This window comes from Culex quinquefasciatus, chromosome 3 (genome assembly GCF_015732765.1).
Source record: "Culex quinquefasciatus strain JHB chromosome 3, VPISU_Cqui_1.0_pri_paternal, whole genome shotgun sequence".
Lineage (NCBI taxonomy): Eukaryota > Metazoa > Arthropoda > Insecta > Diptera > Culicidae > Culex > Culex quinquefasciatus.
Window position 1 is genome coordinate 16,140,070 of NC_051863.1, and position 23,752 is coordinate 16,163,821.

Sequence of the window (23,752 nt, forward strand, 5' to 3'; positions counted from 1 at the left end):
TTCGTTTGGTGCAATCGATTATCACCCTTTTTTCTGTTTTGCTCCGACCTTTCGGTGCACCTGCTTTCACCGCGCACTATCAGTCCCAGTTGCCAGGCCGCAGTTATCACCTGTGCGCGAGGAATCCGATATCGGAACGGTTCCAGCAGTCTGCATATTTACAACGCAATGACTGGCGACTTTTGACAACAAGTGTGTGGTGACCTCGCGAGTAGAACGTTTTGCATCCGGGTTGTCTATAGTTTTTTGAAGCGATGGCCGAGGCTCGCGCCGTTCCGGTGGCTCCCGGACTGGACATGGACGACAGCCGGTTCCGGATCCGGCCGTACCAGCAGATTCTGTCGTCGTGCAGCGGAGCGCTGGTCACGTCGTTGTTCAGTAAGTTAAAAGGGTTGCTGCGATCAGCTGGATGAGATCGGGTTGTGAAATCTGTTTTCGTCTTTCAGTGACCCCGCTGGATGTGGTGAAGACGCGCCTCCAGACGCAGCAAAAGCTGATGCTCTCGAACAAATGCTACCTGTACTGCAACGGTCTGATGGATCACCTGTGTCCGTGCGGTCCCAACGGAGCCTTCGCCAAGCCCAAGCTGCACTTTAACGGCACCATCGACGCGTTCATGAAGATCAGCCACTACGAGGGCGTCCGGTCGCTGTGGTCCGGCCTGGGACCGACGCTGGTGCTGGCCCTGCCCACCACGGTCATCTACTTTGTGGCGTACGAGCAGTTCCGGCTGCGGTTGAAGGAGTTTTACCAGAAGCGAACCAACGGAAACAGTCAACAGCAGGAACTTCCGCTCTGGATTCCGCTGGTGGCCGGCGGATCGGCCCGCGTGATGGCCGTCACGATCGTGAATCCGCTGGAGCTGATCCGCACCAAAATGCAGTCGGAGAAGCTGAGCTACACCGAGGTCGGGCGAGGCTTCAAGAGCATGCTCAAGATGCAGGGCCTGCTCGGGCTGTGGAATGGCTTCTTCCCGACGATCCTGCGCGACGTCCCGTTCAGTGCCATCTACTGGACCACGTACGAGACGCTCAAGAAGCGCAGCAACGTGACGCAACCGACGTTCGGGTTCAGCTTTGCGGCCGGCGCCATCAGCGGGAGCGTGGCCGCGTTCGTAACGGTTCCGTTCGACGTCGTCAAAACGCACCAGCAGATTGAGTTCGGGGAAAAGTTCATGTACGCGGAGAACGGCGACCGGAAGGCGCCACCCACCAAGAGTGCCGGCACGTTCGAGACCATGCGCAACATCTACGTGCGCCGCGGCATCAAGGGACTGTTTGCGGGACTCACGCCTCGGCTGGCCAAGGTCGCGCCCGCCTGCGCCATCATGATCGCGTCGTTCGAGTACGGCAAGAACTTTTTCTACAACTACAACGTGAACCGCTACCTGGACAAGCGGGAAAAGGAACTTGGGAAGGTTGGCCCAACGTCGCCGCCGCCGCCGACCTCCGCACAGACCCAAAAACACGTCAACTACTGACCAGGGAGCGAGAATCTGCTTTTTATCTTATCTTTAGTTGTTTTCCAGTGATGTTCTAGTCCAACTAGAAAAGGCACACGTCCGCGTCAAATTCGATTTGATTTTATTGGATGAAAATAAACCTCGTAGATTGTAGAACGTTACGCTGGCGCGTTCTGCCCTGCATCCGAACCGCCTTGCTGGACCAACAGTTGCAGCCGCGATCCGTCCAGGCGGCACATGTCGTCCTGAAAAAGAGTTCGAAAATCTTTAACCCCATTGCAAATTTGTCGTTGCGAAGAGCCAAACTCACAACGTACGCATCCGGAAAGCCAGCGTTGACGAGCGCCTCGCGGGCGTAGTATCGCCAGCGGACGTACATGAAGGTGGCGTGGAACGCGTCCAGGTTAAGCTTGGTGGCAAGTGCCGGCGTCTCGCCGGAAGAGGTCTCCACCGCTGTCATGATCGTGGCGGCCAATGTCTCGGAGATCATTTGCTCCTGAAATAGGGGAAAGTTGTTCAACGAACAAAACGACATCGCGCGATTTCCTAACCTTGATCATGAACTGAACGGTCACGTAGTCCAGCAACTTCCAGCGGTTGATGTCCGCTTCGGCAAACGCTCTAATCGCCGTCATGTCCTCGAAATCCAGAATAAACTTCAAGCAGGCAAAGTTTGTCTCCGTGACAGAATCGCCTTCGCCACCGCCTTCAAAATCAAAGTCGGGAAACTCAACGTCGATCAGCACGTGCTCAAACCCGTCCTCGTGCGATCGTTTGATGAAAATTCGTCGCTGCACCGCTTCTTCGGTGGGAGCACCGCTTCGCTTCAGCACAACTCCGGCCAGTCGACGGTAGAAACGGGTAAATAGCTGGTAAAAGTCCACGCTGCGCTCCGTCCAGTAACGGTAATCGTTCAGCATGACCGTGATGATCGACGTCCGGTTGTGGGTGATGTCGTACGCGAAGCTCGTTAGGCGTTCGTCCGTTTGTTCCGAAGGTGTGATTTGGTTCTGAAATGAATTTCAGGGGTTAAATTTAAGCCAAATTGCTAGAACAGGATTCGCTCACCACATCGTACAATTCACAGGCCAGCTTCAGCTTTTCCCACGTAGTACCAGTTCGCGCAAACAGCTTTCTGACGACATCTTTGTACTGCTCCTCTCGAACGACTTCCGGAAGTTTCTTGACAACTGCATGTGTTTTACGAACATCTTCGCTCGCTGCATAGCTGCCAACGTAGGACCCCGGAAGCAAGGCCACCATGAGCAGACGCTTCTCCTTGGACTGCAGGCCCATCTCGTCCCAGACTTTACCCGAGTCCAGCTCGGTCACCATCATTGTTTCGGCATTTAACTCCGGCAGGTACCACAGTTTAAGCTCACGAGAGTCTGCCGTCAACAGAACCGAACTGGATTTGCCCAGCACGGCCAGCGTTTCCGGATGGTCAACGACGTATCGCGCCATTTCCATCAAACGCGAATTCTCCAAAGCGTGAACAACATCCCCATACTGCTTGGCCGTCGAAACAATCGAATCGAACAGGATCCGGTCCGTTGGAATGTGTCGAAAGCCTTTCAAACCCTCTCTATAATCTCCATCCCGTTCCGACAGGGCTTCAACCAGCGCCATGTCCCGCCCGTAACGCTCATCCTTACGGCAGGTCCAATACTCGCTAAACTGTTCCGCGTGCAGGTCGCGGTTGTCGGGACCGTCCACGAAAAACACCAACCGGCACTGCCGGGTTTGTAGGAATCGGAACACGGATTCGAAAGACTCCATCTGGCCCAAATTGGGCCCGCATACGTTCCGGTAGCGGGTTTCATTGCGATCTCCAAATTGGATCTGATCAATGTGCATCAGATCGACGAGAATCAGCGGCGTTTTGTCCGGATTATTGCTGTAGACAAATTAAGGAAGGGCTTTATTTTAAATTTGCAACACGATATGTTCTTACCGGCAAAACTCCTCAATACTTTTTGCTATCGGCACCCTTTTCGTGTGTACCTTCTTCCGCAGTAGAAGAACGGTGAAATTGTGTGGAGGTCTCTGTGCCATCTTGTCGACTATCCACTTATTCCAATCAAATTCAAAATCGCGATTTCGGTACACTTTTAGAAATCTGTTCGTGATAACTGCGTTTGGTCAAGTAAACAACGAATTTCCATTTGTCAATGACAACCGTCACAAAAAGGCCTTTTCACTGAGACAGTGCGATGCACGAGAATCCTGTCTAGGCTACAAGAAAGCTTCGTTGGATGCTAATAATCTACTGTGACATTTGATTTGTGAGATTGCCTACTCGCAGGCGATTTTAAAACATTTTAGATGTTGGTTCGCGCATTGCTTGTTTGCAATACACTAAAACCCCCGATTACGCTCAGGCGTTACGCTTTTTGTTAGGTTGATTTCTCGAAAACAGTGTAATGTTTCTACAATCTTTTGAAATCAATTTGTAGATCTGCACAAGACGTATAAATTGCTTTAAAAAGATTGCAAAAATGTTGCGTCGTTTCAGAGAAATCGACGAAATACAAAGCGTAACGCCTGAGCGTAATCGGGGGTTTTAGTGTATATTTTGATGAAAAAAAAAAAAAAACAAATGATAATTCGACGCCAACATTTCAAAAAGCATCATGTACAAACCATGCGTTTTGAGAAAAACGCATTTGAATGCTGAGCATCCATTTTTAATTCCCATTTTAATATAAAAGCAAAATGAGATGTTCTAATGATAACAAACGATGAAAAACGTTACTTTTATTGATACTTGATCATCCAAATTCAATAAAACATCAGTTCCGTAATTTTATTTGAGACAAACAAACATAATTTCTTTTGAAATCACCAACGTCTATATCACCCTGCTGTCATTGAGGGGGGCGCTTTGTTATGATTCGTTTTTCTTCGCCGAATGTACATGGCGCTTTGTTCATGTTGCTTTTTTTTTCGTCACGACGTTCATGTAGTCTTTTGTTAGACAGGTTGACAGGGCTATATAAACAGGGACTGCTGATGGCAGAGATTTTGTTTATGTTACTTTATTTAAAATCATGATTAAACAGACTTTACTGAAGTAACTTTTGCTCATTTTTGGTGGAGAGGTAGCTTATTAGGAGTACTTTCAGAATATGCAATAACCCAGAAAGTGTCAAAATTTACATGATGCCTTTTGAAATGTTACCGTCGAATTGGGTACCAAAGCCCTATGTCAAAAAATATTGACAAGACAACATTTTTTCGATGGATCAACTATGTTCCCCTCGGAACGATCTGTCAAGTAGGAACTTTTCTGTCAAGAAGGACCGCGAGGTTAATTTTTCCAAATTGATTTAAAAATCCATTTTAAACTCTTTGGAATCGTACAAAGGGTCGTTGTACTCAGAAAAATAAGGTTTATTGTAAGGTATGCACTTCGGAAGGAACCGGTCAAGAAAAAAAATCAAATGGGCAGCAGCGGCAGCGCAAGCAAGTCAGAGAGGGTGAAGAAAAGCCCCAAGAAATCGCACCCTCTCCTTTGTTCTGCTGTTCGTGAAGCTGTTTCTTGACCCCTTTCCTTCCGATCTGCATACTAGCCTTATCGCGGTAAACAATAATATCAGCAATCTAAGCTTCATTTTAGGACCCAATTACGAACGTTTGAATAATGTTGTGTTCAAAGAAACAATATTAAAATACCACAGCTGCTTCATTAAAAAAACCGATACTTAATCCACCTTTAGGTGGTTGGTGCCTTCCTCACATTCATAAAGTCAATACATTCAGTAAAAATAGCAACATTCCCTTAACATGTTTAACAAATCAATTTTATTACTGATTTCTTTTGATAGGGTTCGCAGACCTTCAATTTTTCTGGCTCATCGGCAAGGTCTGATGAAAAAAATCTATCCAACGAAAGTTCACATGGAAGATTCAGACAATATTTTTATCACAATATCTAAGATCCGGCCTCTAAAAAGTGTATAAATAACACTTAAGTGCTAATAACTTTTGATAGGATTGTCAGATCCTTGATGTTTTAGGCTCATTTGAAAGGTCTTTCAATTATCTAACTAAAGATGGGTCGCATGATGGACCCGGACATCATTTTTACTGAAATATCTGAGATCCGGCCTCCAAAAAGTGTATAAATAACACTTATGTGCTAATAACTTTTGATAGGGTAGTCAGATCTTTAATGTTTTGGGCTCATTTGAAAGGACTTTTTAATACCTTTCTGAAAATGTATAACATGATAGGTTTTCTGGCAAAAACCACCCTTTTATATTCTTCCGGACATACGCCAAAATCGTTTTTTTAGCATAACTTTTGAAGTACTTAACTAAACTTGCTGATTTTAAATAGAGACCTATGGGACCCCAAGACGGATCGAATGAGACTAATATGGTCAAAATCCGTTCATCCAGTCCGGAGATAATCGAGTGACAATTTTTTTGTCCACCCACCTACACACATCCACACAGACATTTGCTCAGAACATGATTCTGAGCCGATAGGTATACGTGAAGGTGGGTCTACGAGGTCGAGTTAAGAAGTTCATTTTTCGAGTGATTTTATAGCCTTTCCTCAGTAAGGTGAGGAAGGCAAAAAAAACTTTAAAAAATTCAAATTGTGATTGTAATTTTGCTGAAACGGTATCCTGTTAGTTAACACTGAAATTTTAAAATTAAAATGTTAAAACCTAAAAAAATACAAATCTAAAATATTTTTTTTAATATAAATATTTTCAAGATTTGTATAATTGAAAAATCGAACAAAAACAAAATTAACAATATGTAAAATTGAAATTAGAGCAACACACATTGGAAATTGATAAAAATTAAGAATTGTGACACTTTTATAATTTTCTTAAATTGATTTAAAAAGAAATCTTTAAATTTTAGTTTTTTTTTATTTTTTTTTGATTTTTAAATTTTAAAATTGTTGTAAATTGCTATATTCGTTATTGTAATTTATGAATTGTTTATTTTTTCAATTGAACTAGTGTTTTTGTGTTTATTTTATATTTTATTTTTTTTTTTAAATATCTAAATCTAAATTATTCGCTCTACAGTATTGCCTTGGCGTTCTCGATTGCGAGACTAGGTGTCCAAAGACTTGATTGTTGAGGCAATTGCAAACCTCCTTTAAACCTAAGCTTCCATCCACCCCGGGATTCGAACTGACGACCTCCACCGAGGCAGGACCCAGGGAGACGACTCCTACACATGGACTAAGCTATCGACCTAACCCTTTAAGGCTAGTATGCAGATCGGAAGGAAAGGGGTCAAAAAAAAACGCTCTACGAACAGCAGAACAAAGGAGAGGGAGCGATTTCTTGGGGCTTTTCTTCACCCTCTCTGACTTGCTTGCGCTGCCGCTGCTGCCTATTTGATTTTTTTCTTGACCGGTTCCTTCCGAAGTGCGTATACCGCTTTAGGTTAGACCGGGGCCAACATTTACTTCCTCATCCGACGGAAGGCGTTATCAGACAAATCTCGTCTCAAAATAGGGACGTGGCGTTACATCGTGCTGCCTTCTGTTTTTTTAAGTGCAAGAGTGCAAAAGATCTGAGTCATCGTCTAAAAATAGACGACATCCTATCTCGCCCAGCAAAATGAAGTCGATAAAGTAGTCGGTTTCGATGGAGAAAAAGTGGAAAACGTGGTCTAAAAATAGCGACGCCATCCCCTATTTGCCATCAAACTCAAGCCGTCTGAGTGAGAGGCAACCACGCTTACCCCTACACCACGGGTCCCATTTTGTAAAAAAAAAGAAACAATATTAAAAATGCTGAGCTGTTCAATAAAAAAAATCAAATAATATTTTAAACATTAAAAATTGCAAAAGTTCAAAAATTTCAATTCAAAAATCAAAAATTTAAAAAAAAACCTCTTGTATTATAAAATTTACAAATCCAAAAAAAAATCATAAATTTCAAAAAAGAGGACAAGGGAAACAAATGAAAATAATACACATTTAATAAAAATAATTTGAAAAAACGACTTTCATTTTTTTCATATTTAAAGGTGCACAGCAACCAAGGAAGTTGTTGTCTTCTTATTCGAAAATTGTCAATCTTACGGACCCAATCCTGCAAGAATCGGATTGTAAAAATAGTCAAACTTAGTTGTAAATAACTACGAAGACAGTAATTTGGGGGATGAATAACAAATTATATCGATAGTTCCCGTAGTATTGAAGATACTAGAATGTCTGTAACAGAAATCTGAGTGCAAAAGCTATGGTTGATGTGTACCGTTAAATTGTATAAATTGAAGAGTTTTTCTTGGGGTTCAACACATTTTTTTTATTTCCAAATTAAAAAAATAAGACCTTCAAATTTTTTAATTTTAATTTTGAGATTTAAGTTGATTTATGACATTTATGAATTTTGCTATTTTCCAGATTTTGAATATATTTTTTTAAAATTTGTTTTATATATTGAATTGTGTATTTTTGAAGTTTTATTTAACTTTGTGATTTTCTTAATTTTTTATACATATTTTTTAAATTTTTGGAAATATTTTAAATCTCTGCTGAAATTGCTGATTTTTTTTAAGTTTAGAAATGTTTTGTTGCTTGAACTTTTTTTTTTATTTTGGTATTTATTAAGTTTCAAAACATAAATTTACGAGCCATGGTTTCAACATTTGAATGAAAAACCTGTCCAGTTATTTTGCAATCATCAGTTTCCAAAATATTTAAGTATTGACGAAAATTTATTTTTTGCATTGGAATTTCACAAAAATTCTAAATATTTTTAATCCAGCGCAAACATGCTAAATATGATTGTCAATGTAAAAAAAAATTAGATTGTTTGCTGTTGATTTAACTTCTATTTTCATTAAAATTTTGAAGTTTTTTGAAAAAAATATTTTTTAGCTCCTTATTTTTCGGACTTTTTTTTGAAAGGGGGGGGGGGGCATATTTGCAACGGCCTCATTTTTGGATGTCTAATTAATTTTTTTTTAAATCATTACATTAAAAAAAACAATTAATTTCTTATTTTTTTGAAATTTAAATACAAACTTATTTTTATTAATTTAAAATCTCTTAATTTTTTTAAGTTTTTAAATTTTGTATTTTGACGATGGTAGATTGAAATAATATTAAAAAAAAAATAAAACAAAGAGAAAGCCATAATAATTATCATTATATTTTTTTGCAAAAATCAAACAAGAAATAAAAAAAAAACAAATTTTAAAATAGAATGTTTATGTTTTCAAATAATTCTAAAGATACAGATTTATTTTTATTTTTTAATTGTACAATATTCAAAGCAAAGAATTTAAAAATTTGAACTTTCAGAGAATAAGAAATTCAAAAATACATTTTTCAAAAATTTTAAAAAGTTAAAAATTTAAAAATTTCCAAATTACCTATAGTTAAAAATTCTAAAATTTAAAAACCTGAAATTTAAAATTTCCTAAATTTAGAATATATAAAATTAATAAAATTCGAAACATCACAAATTTTAAAACGAGCCTATTCAAAATAAAACTAAATTAAAAAAAAAGAAAATTTTGAAATCTAGTGATTTGACAGATTTAAACGCTGTTCGTACTCGATTTGTCAAAGTCCTCGTCCTACATTATAGAATTTTGAGAATTTAGGAAATTAAAAATTTTATACTTTAGGGTTTTCAGAATTTAGGAATTCAAAATATGTATTCTAAATTTTTGGATTAAATTTTTGATTTAAATCTTTTTTTCAATCTTTTTTTTTAAATTTTATATTCTATAAATTTTTAATTTTTTTCTCAAGATCGAATTGAATTGAATTCCGTTTCAGAGTTCGGATGGAGTTGACTGTGAGTAAAATACTTTCTATTAAGAAAGGTCGCAAAGTAAATTTGTCAAAATTCAATTCCTTCAAAAACTTACATATATTTTTTTTCAAAATCAATTTTAAACTCTTTTCGGTCATAAATGGGTTATTATCTTAGGAAATTCAGCAATCGTTGCTTCTGTTCTCTCTTACGCTAACTATATAGGAAAACCAGCAAGCTTAATACAATCGAATTAAAGCTTCAGTGATCCAATTGGGTAATAAAAGGATGTGTGATACCATTGAGTACGATTTAAAACTCGAAACAATCTTCATTGGCATTGTTTATTCGTAGGTTTGGAATGCAAACAATATAATAAAGTTTTAGAAAATAATAAAATCATCCAATTAAAAACATCTGAATATTCTCTTCAAAAGAACTACTTCTTTAAAAATGCATTTCTCGTGGCAATGATTGACCTCCTTCTCTCTATCTCTCTACATCATTGTCTAAAATACACTTGTCTACACATATATCTTACCAATTTCAATAAGAAGGATTACGCGATTCTTGGGGGGTTCATTAGCGCTCTCGATGATCGCCATCAATCGGCGTGATCTTTTCCGAGCGCGTGCGCGCGCAATCCAACTCAAAAAGGTGAAGGCCTTCCTACATGATGATCTGCGGTTCGGGCACGCTCAGCGCTATACTCTTGTGCGGCAGCACCTGGCCGCCGTTGATGTAGATCTCGTCCTGCACGATGACGTCCTCGCCGAGTACGGTCGTTCCCTCGAGTCTCACCCAGCGGCCTACCATGCAGCGCCACCCGATGATGCAGCTGTCGAGCCACGAGTGCGACTTGATGACGGCGCCACGCAGGATCGTACACCGCTTGATGCACACACCGTCCTCGATGACCACGTCCGGCCCGATCGTCACGTTCGGTCCTATCCGACAGCCGGCGCCGATTTTCGCGGTTGGATCGATCAGCACGTTGCCGACGTGGCCGGCGGGGCCCGCGTACAGCAGCTCAGGTTGGCGCTGTCGCAGCGAGTTCAGGTACAGGCACATTCCGGTCAGGAAATCCCGCGGCTGGCCAATGTCCATCCAGAAGCCGTTCAGCTCAAACGCGTACAGCTCCTGCTCGCCGGACATGATGGGGAACACTTCCTTCTCGATCGAGGTGGGCTTCAGCTGGATCCGGGACAGCACGGACGGGTTCAGGATGTACATTCCGGCGTTGATCTTATTGCTAACAAACTCCTGAGGTTTCTCGATAAAGCTCTTGATGCGACCATCGTCGTGGTACAACACCACGCCGTACTTGGACGGTTCCTCAACTTTGGTCACCACAATGGTGCCCTCCCGACCGTGCTTCCGGTGAAACTGCTCCAACTCCTTGAACGGAAAGTCGCAAATCACGTCCGAATTAAGCACGAAAAACGGCTCCGTACTCTCAGCTAGAATCTCTTTGGCCAACGCAAGCGGCCCGGCCGTCCCCAGCGGTTCCGTTTCGTGCGAAAAGATCAACTTGACGCCGAGTCGCTCAACCTTCTGCCTCAGCTCAGCCTCCATCTGTTCCGCCCGGTACGACACGGCCAAAATCACCTGACCAACACCTGCCTCCACCAGCGCCTCAATCTGGTGCAGCAAAATGGGTTTATTTGCAAACTCCACCAACGGCTTGGGCGTGCTCAGCGTCAGTGGCCGCAACCGGGTCCCGTAACCGCCGACCAGAATCAACGCCCGCATCTTTCCGACAGCTCCCATCTCCACACTTCCAGATGATGCAACTGCTGTCCAAAAACTGACACGTATCTCTCGTCGCGCGGAGATGCTCTTATCGGCTTCGAATTTGAATGCTCACTGCTGGCAGCAAGTTCCGTGAATCGACTGATCAAAGTGGGGGGCCGGTTCTTGTTTACTTCCAGCGAGGCAAACAGGTTTCAGCGCCTACACGTCATTAGAAATGAAAACTTATCAGACACATCCAAGTAGGCACAAACACAAAGGGAGAACGAAAAAAAAAAAGCTTCAAAGTGATAATGAATCACCGGTTCAAATCCGTTTTCAAACTTTTACCTCCTGTTTGTCCCTGCAAATCGAAATTTTACAACTCAAACACCTTAATTTATCCACTGACAAGATTTCCGAGCTAGCGAAAAACTAAAATTTTCTTTAGTGATAACGCAAACACAATCCCTGCTGATTAGCTCCAGCGAGAAAAAGTCCAACGCCGAAGCGAACAACGTACACAAACATTTGCTGGTGCTTTCGGTCGTCAGATCTGTCAAAATCGTTCTTGGTGGTTCAGGGGCAGTTGAGGGTTAAAAGTTTTTATTTTAATCGAACGTCACAAAACGACGGAAAACAGGAAAATGAAATTTTAAGCAAAGTTGGGTAATCTTGAGTAGCCTACATTAAATTAAATTAATTTTAACTTTGAATATTTTCACTGTGTGTTTCCTAGACCAAACTTAAGATAAAAAAATCAGCAAGATTGATATTTACACGGATATTTGGCACCTCCGGCGAAATATGAAAAATGTTTCAAGTAAAAAAAGGTCGATGAAAATCGATGGGTTCTTGTTCTTCGCCATCGGATTTCTTAAGAAAATGCCTCAAGAGACTCTAAATTACATATTTGACCAAAGTTTGACCTCCAATAAAAAGTTTCCAAACTAAATTTACTCCTTTTTTAGCTAACCCCAACCCCAAAAATAAAAAAAAAACCCAAATAACCCCAAAATCCAAGCTGGAAACCTCAATATGACCGAATAAAAATCTTTTCTTTGTACAATTTGTCATGAAAATACAGCAACAGACTGCCCGAATATAACTTCGAGCATAAAACACTGCTACAATTTGAGTATTTCATTAAACATCTATTAAAAACCCAAATGGTTCTCAAGAACCTGAACCTTTTGGGTATTAAAACTCCTACGCCATTTTAGTGAAGCCCGAGGTGGAGCCAAAAAGATTGCTGATTCTAAATATTGAATGCGAGCTTTATAACTAACATTTCGTTGATTTGCCAAATAAATATAAAATTTTTAATTAAGATCTCAACCTACAGATATATCAATTGAATTTATTTTTTAAATTCTTAAACTTGGAATTTCTTAATCTAAGAAAAATAATTCTGAAATTTGAAAATTAAAAAAAAATATTTTTTATAGAGATGAAAATTTCTCATAATTTTATTAATGGAATTATAAAATTATAAAATTATAAAATTATAAAATTATAAAATTATAAAATTATAAAATTATAAAATTATAAAATTATAAAATTATAAAATTATAAAATTATAAAATTATAAAATTATAAAATTATAAAATTATAAAATTATAAAATTATAAAATTATAAAATTATAAAATTATAAAATTATAAAATTATAAAATTATAAAATTATAAAATTATAAAATTATAAAATTATAAAATTATAAAATTATAAAATTATAAAATTATAAAATTATAAAATTATAAAATTATAAAATTATAAAATTATAAAATTATAAAATTATAAAATTATAAAATTATAAAATTATAAAATTATAAAATTATAAAATTATAAAATTATAAAATTATAAAATTATAAAATTATAAAATTATAAAATTATAAAATTATAAAATTATAAAATTATAAAATTATAAAATTATAAAATTATAAAATTATAAAATTATAAAATTATAAAATTATAAAATTATAAAATTATAAAATTATAAAATTAAAAATTATAAAATTTTAAAATTTTAAAATTTTAAAATTTTAAAATTATAAAATTACAATGCTCAAATTATAAATTTTCAAAATTCTAGTGTGTTTTTCTTAAATAAAATTTTGTGTATTGGACATGAAAAAAATGCCAGTAATAAGATAATAGTTGTCAATTTACACTAATAAGGCTATAAAATTATAAAATTATAAAATTATAAAATTATAAAATTATAAAATTATAAAATTATAAAATTATAAAATTATAAAATTATAAAATTATAAAATTATAAAATTATAAAATTATCAATTTCAATTTTCAATTCGGTTTTATTGGTGAATAATCAAGATACAATGAGTTATTTTGAAGTGCATAACAGAGTTTTGGAGTTCCTTACAGCTGTGTGTTGCATCATAATCCATTTAGGAACAATTATTTCTTTAACTAAGGCACTAGCAAGAGTAAGAAAAAACTATAAAAAAACTTACAGAAAATTATAAAATTATAAAATTATAAAATTATAAAATTATAAAATTATAAAATTATAAAATTTTAAAATTTTAAAATTTTAAAATTTTAAAATTTTAAAATTATAAAATTATAAAATTATAAAATTACAATGCTCAAATTATAAATTTTCAAAATTCTAGTGTGTTTTTCTTAAATAAAATTTTGTGTATTGGACATGAAAAAAATGCCAGTAATAAGATAATAGTTGTCAATTTACACTAATAAGGCTTTCTATAGAACGAAAAAAAAAATAACACTTAAAGAGAGATGGTGGTTTGTTTTCCACACAGTTTTGTTTGTTTTAGTGATTTAAACCTAGAGACCCTAAATAGGATCTCTATTCAAACCTATTTAAACCTGCTTAGTAAAACTAATGACTCCGTGTAAGAAAATACTTGGTTGGACAATTATGCGTAAAAGTTCAACGATGGGACAAACAGACTTGGTGTTGTTTTTGATGAGTTTCCGAACAAAGCACCAGATTTTATATGTTTTTCTCAAAGTACACATCAGACTAAACTTAAAAATGGCATTAAGTCAAAATCGTCAAAAACTGACATGGGACATTTAAGCGTAGAACGGCAGCTTATTGTATTTAAATTTTTGATCTTAAATCACTCAGTGAAAGATACTGTCTGTACATCAGCCCTTGAAAAAACAAATAAATAAATACAAAGAAAATATTGAGTTTGTAGAATTACGCGAAATGTGTAAAATAATCCATAAATTAATCATTCTTGAATGGACGTGCTGGATGGAACGTCACAAACATCACTTTTTTTTTCTAATGTGTGGAACGTCATCCCAACTTTTCTTCATCCCATCTCATTTTCACTGCAAATCTCGTCGAAGTCGGACGCACTACCGCGCACACATCGGCTCCGCGCACGAGTTTTGAGAGAAAGAAAAAAAAAAGTGAAGCCACCGAAAATTGTCAATCATCTTGCCCGGAAAAAAAACCCGTGAAAATCATGTCGGACGCGGTGGAAAAACGCAAACTGAGCGAGCTGCGCGTCGTCGACCTGAAGCAGGAGCTGGAAAAGCGGGGCAAGGACGGAAATGGGGTGAAAAATGTGCTCATCGAGCGGCTCACGCAGGTAAGCAAAGATGGCTGATGGACGCCATATTGATTTTCTCTGTGGTGATTGAAGAGGGCGTAGCGCTAGGTCGCGGGTATGTTGATTGTGTTGTTGATTTTTCTTTCTCGAAAACAGGCTCTGAAGGAGGAAAACAAGGATCCGGAATCGTTCGAGTTCGAGATCGGTTCGGTGGGCAAGACACCGGCCAAGAAGAAGGCCGCAGCTGCGGCCGGCAAACCGGAGGAGGAATCCGGTTTGGCCACGTCGGTGAGCAACGGCTCGGTGACCAGCGAGCCTAGTTTGTCCGACATGCAGGTTCGGGACGAGTGCACCGATGAGTCGCAGAAGGAGGGTGCTGCTGCGACGACGACCTCCGGAACTGCCAACGGGCAAACGGAAACGTTGATTCAGAACATTTCGCTGGTCATCAAGCAGGAAAAGCTGGACGACGACGAGATTGCGCAGCAAAAGGTGCGTTAGGCCGGATTCTTGGGGTGTTGAAGGGAGAATGATGAGTTTTGATTTGCAGGCTGCGGAAGTAAAGGAGCCGGAGGCTCCAGCGGTGGAGGCTGCCACCGGAGCGGGTGATGGCGGGGACAAAACGGCAGCCGCCGCCGCCGGTGAGAAGGAAGCCGAGAATGAAGACTCGCTCAACCTGGAAATTGGCGAGGAGGACGAAAAGCTGCTGCACGATGCCAGTAAGTGTCGCAAGAATATGCGCTTATCGCACACGTAGTAGATCCATACGTGATGACACCTTTCACAGCTTGTTGAAAATTCGTTTGGTGATTTTCAAGTTTTTGGTTCATTCTGACGATTAGCTTTTTAATCATCATTGAGATTTTCAAAGGAATTTAGTAACAGTAAGACTTGTATTTTTTTTAGCTGGTGAAAAGGCCTCGGAGAAGACGTCGGACGCCAAGTCCACGGAAGAGGGCAAATCGGCCGAAAAGGGCGATTCTACAAGGTATTTGTCCTTCAAACATCCTCTTAGGAAACAATTCTAATTTTAAAATGTCTTTTTAGTGAGAAACCGGCAACTCCAAAGGAAGAAAAAGGTAATTTCCAACCGTAACGACATCTCTTCACACTCTGTTTTCAGGACTCTTTTCCCCTTTTAAAATAACTGTTAGAATTAGGCTAAGATCTTACGATTAGTAGTTACGGCAGTGTTCGATTTTTGTGTTACGCTGAACGATTTTTGTGCTGGAATCAGGCTGCGGTGAATTTCGTGAGCACAAGTGCGCAAAAGAGGGACATTGTTTTTTTGGTTTTCCAATGCCGCGGCGACCAGACCCAGAAGCGACGACACGAGCAACGGCAGCGCAGCGAAGCAACAACACCCCTTTCGCCACCTAGCCATGAAAATAACCTTAATGTTTGTCCTTATTTCTCGTTCGTTTGCGGATGCGGAATTTGTGTGTTTGCAGACGCCGGAAAGTCATCGTCGTCGTCGGCATCGAAACAGTCTGGTGACGCCGCCAGCAAGTCCAAGTCGTCCCCGGGCGGTGAGAAGTCGACCGTGTCCCGGAACCTGTGGGTGTCCGGCCTGTCGACGCTGACCCGGGCGACCGACCTCAAGCTGATCTTCTCCAAGTACGGTAAAGTGATTGGAGCGAAGGTGGTCACGAACACGCGCACGCCGGGCACGCGCTGCTACGGCTACGTGACGATGGCCTCCGCAAAGGACGCCACCGAGTGCATCACGCACCTGCACCGGACCGAGCTGCACGGCCGGATGATTTCGGTAGAGCGCGCAAAGTCCGATCTGGGCCCGGCGAAGGCGGCGGGTGGCAGCGGTACTGGCGGCAGCAGCAGCAACAGCACCAACACCAACTCCAAGCCATCGGAATCATCCTCCTCCAAGACGGCGTCGTCGTCATCATCATCAACGGTGCAGCCATCGGACCGGAAGGACAGCAAGGACAGGAGCCACGACCGACGGGACAGCGACCGGCGGCACGAGCGTGGCAGATCCCAGCACCGCAGCGACCGCTCCAAGTCCGTCGCCCGAGGACGTTCCCAGGCGCGGGAATCTTCACCGAACCGCAGCAGATCCAACCATCGCGCCAAGTCCATCGCTCCGAGGGACGACCGGTCGCGGTCAACCGACAAGAAGAAAGATGACAGCAAGGCCAAGGACAAGGACGCCGACAGCAAGGACGCCAAGACCGCCAGCACCAGCTCCACCTCCATCGGCAAGGACCAACCGCAGAAGAGCAAGGACCGTCGGGACCGCGAGCGGGAGGTGCTGTCGCTGCAGAAGATTCGCGAGGAGCGCGACCGCCAGCGGCTGCGCGAGAAGGAACGCCAGCTGCGCGAGGAGGACCGCCGTCGCCGGGAGATCCGCCAGCGGCAGCGCGAGGAAGAGCAAATGCTACGTCGGGAGCGCGAAAAGCTCGCCATCGAGCGGGCCCGCATCGAGAAGGAAAAAGCGGAACTGCTGCGCATCGAACGCGAACGCCAGAAGCTGGAACGCGAGAAGATCGAACTCGAGCGGCTGGAGCTGAAGCGTCAGCAAAGGAAGTACGGTTGCAAATTCACTCTCTTAAGATTAATCCATGTTTCTGTTTCTCTATATATTTTTCACAAACGGGCGGGCGCACACACAAGGGCAGGTCGTGTGTGTGTGTGTGCGTGGGTTGTCTTGTGTTTCGGTCCGCAAAAGGAAAAGCGTGACAAAATATCTCCCTGTGAGCCAAACAGTTCAGTAGCAATCACCTTTCGTTTCTGCAGCGTAGACCCTTCAAGAACTGTAAGTTTGAGAGAGATCATCAGTGCAACCAGCATCGTTCCAGATTCAACGAGATTCTTGCTTGGACAATAACATTTTTTCAGAGAGGTCTGAAGAACGAATGCTCAAATCAAGATGAAAAAACAAACAATTAAATTCGGAAGAGCACCCAAACCTCTTTTCACAACTTGGATCCCTTCTACCCCAAGGTTTCGAACTGACGACCTTTGGATTGTGAGTCCAACATCCGACCAGCGACTTCACCCCGAAGCAGCTCAAATGAATTTCCTGCAATAAGTAGGAAGATATCCAGCGAAAAAAGGTGCAGTGTTAATGCTACAAGGATAACCATCATGTCGAAGAACTTTAGATACTTGAATAGCTTCAAGCGCATCGCGGAACTACAAAACGACGACACAAAGCGAATTTTCGCTGCTCCAGAAGACTACACCTCGTCAAAAGTTGCCGCAATTGGTCACGGAGGGAAATATTTTGTCACGTTCGCGCTCGTTCGATTGCTCTAAAAAAGAAACCGCGTTCAACAGTTTCGCTCGAAGGTCCGGAAATCGCGTAAAGTAGTGCGAAAAACGCGCTCGTCGTGTCACCCCCCCCCCCTGCCTCCCAAACTAATCTCGTCTTTCCTTTCTTCTCGGACTCTTGCTCTCTCTCTCTCTCTCCCCCGTAACAATTTGAACTACGTAACCACGCCCTCTGGCCAGAATTGAGGAGGCGAAACGGAACCTGAAGCGGCCCGGCGACCACTCGTCGCACTACGATGACGACCGGAAGCGCAGCGCCGGCACGGAACGTCGCTTCGAGGCACCACCGCCCCCGTCCATTTCTTCGTCCACGTGAGTATTGCCGTCAAACGTGGTGATTATTGCATTCGATCGTAATTTCTCGACTCACGATCGAGATTTCTCGATCGTAATTTGTCGATGGTAAGTCGTAATTTGTCGAAAGTAGATTGAGATTATTCGATCGTAATTTCTCGACCTACCATCGACAAATTACGACTGACGATCGAGAAAATCTCGATACGTGCTTTAAAAAATTCAAGTATTCAAAAATTTCAAAAAAAAAAACAATAATTTCAAAAATTTTAAAAATATTAGAAATTTGAAAAAAAATTTTTAAATTTTAAAAATTTAATTTTTTTTTATAACTTTTAAAAATTTAATTTTTTTATAAATTTCAAAAATTTCAAATTTTTTTAAAAATTTCAAATTTTTTTAAAAATTTTGAAATTTTAAAAATTTCAAAAATTTTAAAAATTTCAAAAATTTTAAAAATTTAAAAAAAAAATTTCAAAAAATTAAAAAATTACAAAAATTTTAAAAAAATTCAAAAATTTCAAAAATTATATAAATTTTAAAAATTTCCAATATTTCGAAAATTTCAAAAAATTTAAATTTTTTTTTAATCTCAAAAATTAAAAAAATCAAAAACATTTATTGGCCACCATTTTGCATTACAAAAATTCAATACACTTTAGCTCGACAATCAAAAATTGAACAACGAAAAAAATTGTATTTTCGCGAGGCCTTCGGATAATCGAGTGTGGACTGTACTGCCCCTGATCGCAAAAATGTCCCATACAGGGGCGCCGACTCTGGGGGGGCACGGTACTTTTTGCCCCCCCTTAAAATTGTACAGGGGGGGCAGCCCATACATTGTGCCCCCCCCCCCTGAAATTTTGGAAGAAAAATATTCTTATTTCAAATATTACAAAACAAAATCATAGAAGAAATTCAAAATAATATTTAAAACATAATTGGAAAATTGTTTGTACACACAGATAGAAGTTTTGTAAGACGTAAAATAGTTCAAAAACAGTAAATTTTGTTGTTTTCGACATCGCACATAAGATTTCTATCTGTGTATGTTGTTCCAAAAACTTTTTCTATAGCACCTCATCTACAATCAAACTTACGCAAATTCTTGCGAAAATAATCATCAAGTTTTCAGACGCAACATCCTGCGATTTGCCATTTTAGATCAGGATTTAGCGAAAATAAACTGAAACACTTTTCAAAATGGTCATTTGTTGATTGCTTTACATTTACAAAAATGCTGATAAATTCCCCTGGGCTTTGTCATAATGAGTGTCATAGGTTTGATGCTTGTTTGGCAAAGAGTATGATTTGATTCGATGTGGAATTAAAATCGAAGTGTTCAGTATATTGCTGAAGCTTCCATTTTTACACATGGACACCACTTCATGCTGCGAGAACCCACTTTGGCGTAGTCTCAGGGCTTAATCGATGACCGGTAAGCTGTCATCGAGACAAGGAGGTTCTCTGATAGTGGAAATATCACATTTGTACAATGAATGAATTTTTCCCTATCTTAATGTGGGTGTCAGGTTAGGATGCGGGTTTAAAAAAATAGTGTTTGTAGAATTTAGGATTTTAACTATAAATATCAACTTTTTATACTTTGCCGGTGATTTTCATTCAAGTAGCATAAAAACCATTCTGATTTGTCAAAATTTCGATAGAGTCTCGATCAATCAATAGTGAAATAATATCGGACTAAATTCGTTGATCTGTTGAACTAACGGTTGTCGGATTATGATTGTATCGACCATTGTTGCGAATCGAGGATCTACTGGAATTCTGACGATCAAATGGTCGTCTCTATTTTCAATTCACGACTTGTAAAATATCAACTGTTTTTTTTTTTTTTTTTTTAAAGAAGCCAGACAGGTTTTAAAAGAAACGTTTTTTTTTTGGTTAATAATTAAAATGTCGGGGATTTGAGATAAGAGTAGCTTTCGGATAGGTTGCTTTAAATCTTGTATTCAATTCAAGTTAGGTAGTTATCCGCAAATGAATATTTGGACTTATATGAATAATTGAACATTTTGGACTTATGAATAACACACAACTGTGCATTTATTCTAGAGTCAGATCCATACAGCGTCAGTGTTTATTTGGTCGAAGTGTACTAATTCATTGGCAGATCTGGTTCTAGTTGTAATGTACGACAAGACTACTGACGGACGTGACAGGACGAGGGCCCAGTTTAGAGGTTTCGACATCAACGATGTGCGGCTGGATCACCCTCCCAAAAAAAAAAAAAAAAAATATTTCGAAAATTTCAAAAAAATTAAATTTTTTTTAATCTCAAAAATTAAAAAAAAATCAAAAAAAATTATTGGCCACCATTTTGCATTACAAAAATTCAAATCACTTTAGCTCGACAATCAAAAATTGAACAACGAAAAAAATTGTATTTTCGTGATTCGATAATCCGAAGTGAATTATTTGCGAGGCCTTCGGATAATCGAGTGTGGACTGTACTGCCCCTGATCGCAAAAATGTCCCATATGCATTTTTATCAATTTCGAGTTTATTATTGATGCAGTTTGGTTCAACATCGTGTGCTTTTTCAAAAGAGAAAAAAAAACAAATCAGGAGGAAATGCAGTTTTTTCGCGAAAGAGTTATTGGATTGGATTGGATTTTATTTCATTTTTTTTTATAAATTAAAAAAAATTTAAATTTTAAAAAATATTGAAATTTTCAAAGTTTTTAAAATTTGTTGAATTTTTTTAATTTTCGATGTTTTTAAATTTTTTGAATTTTTTTAAATTTATTTTTTTTAATCTTAAAATTTCTGAAATTTTTAAATTTTTAATTTTTTTGAAATTATTGAATTTTTTAAACATTTTGAAATTTTTGGATTTTTTTTTAATTTTAAAAATTTTTCAATTTTTTAATTTTAGAAATTTTTAAATTTTTTGAAATTTTTGAAACTTTTGAAATTTTTGAAATTAAAATGCCGTTTAAATAAAAAATATTCAAAAAATGGTATTACAAATTACGATCGTAATTTCTAGATCCACGAGCGAGATTTCTCAACAGTAAAATTACGATCGTAATTTGTCGATGGTAGATCGAGATTTGTCGATGGTAAGTCGTAATCTTACCATCGAGAAATCTCGATCGTGAGTCGAGAAATAACGATCGTAATATTACGATCGAATGCAATAATCACCACGAAACTCTTCTCGCAAAACCAACCCCCCTAACACGACCGTTCTCCCCTTTTCAGCCGCGGCGCGTACTCCGCCGTAGACAAGCCGTACAGCTCCTCGAAGCGGGACGACTACGCCTCCAAGCGGGACGACTACAAGTCGTCGAGCCGTGACGATTACAAGTCGCGCACCAGCGCCGTAGACGATTACCGCTCGTCGGGCGTAGGAGGACGCGGGGACAGTTTCAAGCGCAACGGTGGCGTCATGGACGATTACAACAAGCGCACGCTGACCACGATCGAGAGCCGCTACTCGGACAGCCGCTCGGCGGGCGGAGCTTCCGGTGGCTTGGGCAGTGGCGATTACCGTGGGGGTGATCGTGACCGAAACGGCGGTGGAGGACTGGCCAAGTCGCGCTACCTGGACAGCAGCTATCCGGAGCGTAGCAGCGCCGGGGGAACGATTGGCAGCGGGGGCGTGTGGCACAGCAGCACAGGTCCGTCGCTGAATTTGGGCAGCTCGCTGAGCGGGGGAGGCGATACCTGGCGCATGGATAACGGTCAGGATCGGTACGATCGCACCTACAACGAGCGAAAGGCCCCGCAGATGAGTGCCGCGCCGTTTTTGGATCCGGTCCGACCGAGCGGATTTTTGGGTGGAAGTGGCGGGCGGCCGCAGGACCGATACGGTGCCCCCGTGGGTTCCGGTCGGTTTGACAACGGACGGTATTAGAATCTTGGGGAGGTAGCATAAGTGTGTGCTCTAGGTTTTTAGATTTAGAGATTAAGGTGGGGATGGTGGCAGCAAGCAGAAGAAGAAGTAAAGGACTACGGTACGTGAAATCTCGAACCGCGTACAATTTGGACAGCTGCGGGCGACACCATCGCCGAATACATTCGATGCATTCTCGTATCCTGTAATCAATCTATAACTTGATGTGAGGGATTTTATTGTTTGCTACATAGTCATTACCCAGATAGTGCTAAGACATCATTTGAAGAGAATTCAATAAAGAACAATAGCAAAAAAAACAGCATGTTTCTTTAAATGGAAAGAAAGACATCAATTTTCTCATTCCTTTGTGGACCACCAATCAGTGAGGTAGGGGAAATTCTCGTATGTTTGGCAGGTTAAGCACACGCTCCTAACTCCATCCAATTTGCTGATTTTCACTATTTAAACAACTAATTTTGCAAAACTTTTGATAGAAACTGGCTTGCTCACTTCTTGTTGAGCCATTTATCACTCCATTTCAGTTGAAAACGCTTTTAATTAGCTTTAATTGAATGTCAAAGTTCTGACCTGCCAACATTAGAGGCACGCTGGAATTAGATGCTGTTCCCCTACTCCTGGATATTAGTTCCTGAAAAGTGCAAAAAATGCCTCACGGCAAGAAAAAGCGGCGGTCCTCACCAGCAGGATCGGTAGATTTGAAGAAGCTGAAGAACGCCGAAGCGCTACCAGCAAAGCCAGGCAGTTTGGGCAAGGACGCTCAAAATTCGTCTGGAAACCAGTTCGCTACCCTCCCTGTGGACGTGAGCAAGAAAGCAAGAATTTGAACGACGGGAAAAGTTGCCACCCATTTTTGTGAAAACATCGTCATCGGATTCGGTGCGAAAGTGGCTGACCGGGTTTATCAAATCTGGTGCTTTACGAGCTTCCATTCGCTTGTGTGCTGATGGACTCAAAATTCTGTTACCTACCAGAAAGGATTACAACTACGTTCGGGATTTCCTGAACAACACAAAGATTGAATACTTCAGCCCCATGAAACAGGTCTTCCGTGGCCTGTATGACATGGATGTGAGTGTGATGAAAGAAGAGCTCAAATCTCTTAAGATGAACGTGATCGAAGTCTTCAGACACAACAAGGACATCAAATATCGTGATCAACTGTACCTGGTTCATCTCGAGAAAGGATCGACATCGCCGTCTGAGCTGAAGGCAGTTCGGGCAATTTTCAACATCATCGTGACTTGGGAACGTTATCGTCCAGTGCCCCGTGACGTGACGCAATGTTTGAACTGTTTGCAGTTTGGGCATGGTGGAAGGAACTGTTTCATCAAGAGTCGTTGCGGACACAATCAACGAGAACATCGAAGCCAAATGCTTCAATTGTGGCGGCGACCATTCGACGAAGAATCGAAGCTGCCCAAAACGTGCTGAGTTTGTGAAAATTCGGCAGCAAGCGACGACGAGGCATCAACCAAATCGTCGCAAAACACCACCAACTTTCACGGACGTGGATTTTCCTGCTTTGGCGTCACCTGGAGCGGGATCTGTTCGAGTGGCACCAAATCTGCAGCCATTGCCGTTGAATCAGCGGCAAAAAGTTGCAGAGAACACAACACCTCCTGGCTTCAGTCAGCACCCGAGGGTAAACCAACCAGCATCAACGGATGAAGGCAGTAGTGACCTGTTTTCACCACAAGAACATCTGAACATTTTCATCGAGATGACAACAACTCTGCGTGGGTGCAAAACTTTTATCTTAAAATACAGTTCGTAGTTTACTCGTT

The 23,752-nt window shown here is 40.4% G+C and overlaps 4 protein-coding genes across 4 annotated transcripts; 2 read left to right on the forward strand and 2 right to left on the reverse strand.

Moving 5' to 3' along the window:
- The first annotated feature begins 29 nt into the window (after positions 1 to 29).
- LOC6046062 (solute carrier family 25 member 40) lies at positions 30 to 1,623 on the forward strand. Its single transcript, XM_001863282.2, has 2 exons — positions 30 to 378; positions 447 to 1,623. The coding sequence occupies exons 1-2, from the start codon at positions 255 to 257 to the stop codon at positions 1,478 to 1,480; spliced, it is 1,158 nt and encodes a 385-aa protein (XP_001863317.2). The 5' UTR covers positions 30 to 254; the 3' UTR covers positions 1,481 to 1,623.
- LOC6046061 lies at positions 1,567 to 3,646 on the reverse strand. Its single transcript, XM_038261120.1, has 5 exons — positions 3,417 to 3,646; positions 2,531 to 3,359; positions 2,014 to 2,472; positions 1,773 to 1,958; positions 1,567 to 1,707 (listed from the first exon to the last, which is right to left on the reverse strand). Exons 1-5 carry the CDS (start codon positions 3,515 to 3,517, stop codon positions 1,621 to 1,623), a joined length of 1,662 nt encoding a protein of 553 aa, XP_038117048.1. The 5' UTR covers positions 3,518 to 3,646; the 3' UTR covers positions 1,567 to 1,620.
- Positions 3,647 to 9,527: 5,881 nt separating this feature from the next.
- Positions 9,528 to 11,489, reverse strand: LOC6046060 (mannose-1-phosphate guanyltransferase beta). The gene is made up of 2 exons (XM_038264854.1): positions 11,292 to 11,489; positions 9,528 to 11,162 (listed from the first exon to the last, which is right to left on the reverse strand). Exon 2 carries the CDS (start codon positions 10,977 to 10,979, stop codon positions 9,879 to 9,881), a length of 1,101 nt encoding a protein of 366 aa, XP_038120782.1. The 5' UTR covers positions 10,980 to 11,162; positions 11,292 to 11,489; the 3' UTR covers positions 9,528 to 9,878.
- Positions 11,490 to 14,263: 2,774 nt separating this feature from the next.
- LOC6046059 (SAFB-like transcription modulator) lies at positions 14,264 to 22,264 on the forward strand. Its single transcript, XM_038261731.1, has 8 exons — positions 14,264 to 14,536; positions 14,654 to 14,989; positions 15,048 to 15,216; positions 15,404 to 15,485; positions 15,545 to 15,576; positions 15,949 to 17,044; positions 17,972 to 18,103; positions 21,311 to 22,264. The coding sequence occupies exons 1-8, from the start codon at positions 14,411 to 14,413 to the stop codon at positions 21,963 to 21,965; spliced, it is 2,628 nt and encodes an 875-aa protein (XP_038117659.1). The 5' UTR covers positions 14,264 to 14,410; the 3' UTR covers positions 21,966 to 22,264.
- The last annotated feature ends 1,488 nt before the right edge of the window (positions 22,265 to 23,752 follow it).

Excerpts from the sequence above, each read along its gene's own strand:
- LOC6046060 (XM_038264854.1), bottom strand. The coding sequence starts at position 10,979 with ATGGGAGCTGTCGGAAAGATGCGGGCGTTGATTCTGGTCGGCGGTTAC.
- LOC6046059 (XM_038261731.1), top strand. The coding sequence starts at position 14,411 with ATGTCGGACGCGGTGGAAAAACGCAAACTGAGCGAGCTGCGCGTCGTC. Across the intron at positions 15,486-15,544 it reads GAAAAGGGCGATTCTACAAG|TGAGAAACCGGCAACTCCAA; the intron begins GTATTTGTCCTT and ends ATGTCTTTTTAG. Across the intron at positions 17,045-17,971 it reads CTGAAGCGTCAGCAAAGGAA|AATTGAGGAGGCGAAACGGA; the intron begins GTACGGTTGCAA and ends CCCTCTGGCCAG.
- LOC6046062 (XM_001863282.2), top strand. The coding sequence starts at position 255 with ATGGCCGAGGCTCGCGCCGTTCCGGTGGCTCCCGGACTGGACATGGAC. Across the intron at positions 379-446 it reads GCTGGTCACGTCGTTGTTCA|TGACCCCGCTGGATGTGGTG; the intron begins GTAAGTTAAAAG and ends TTCGTCTTTCAG.
- LOC6046061 (XM_038261120.1), bottom strand. The coding sequence starts at position 3,517 with ATGGCACAGAGACCTCCACACAATTTCACCGTTCTTCTACTGCGGAAG. Across the intron at positions 2,473-2,530 it reads CCTGTGAATTGTACGATGTG|AACCAAATCACACCTTCGGA; the intron begins GTGAGCGAATCC and ends AATTCATTTCAG. Across the intron at positions 1,708-1,772 it reads GCTTTCCGGATGCGTACGTT|GACGACATGTGCCGCCTGGA; the intron begins GTGAGTTTGGCT and ends ACTCTTTTTCAG.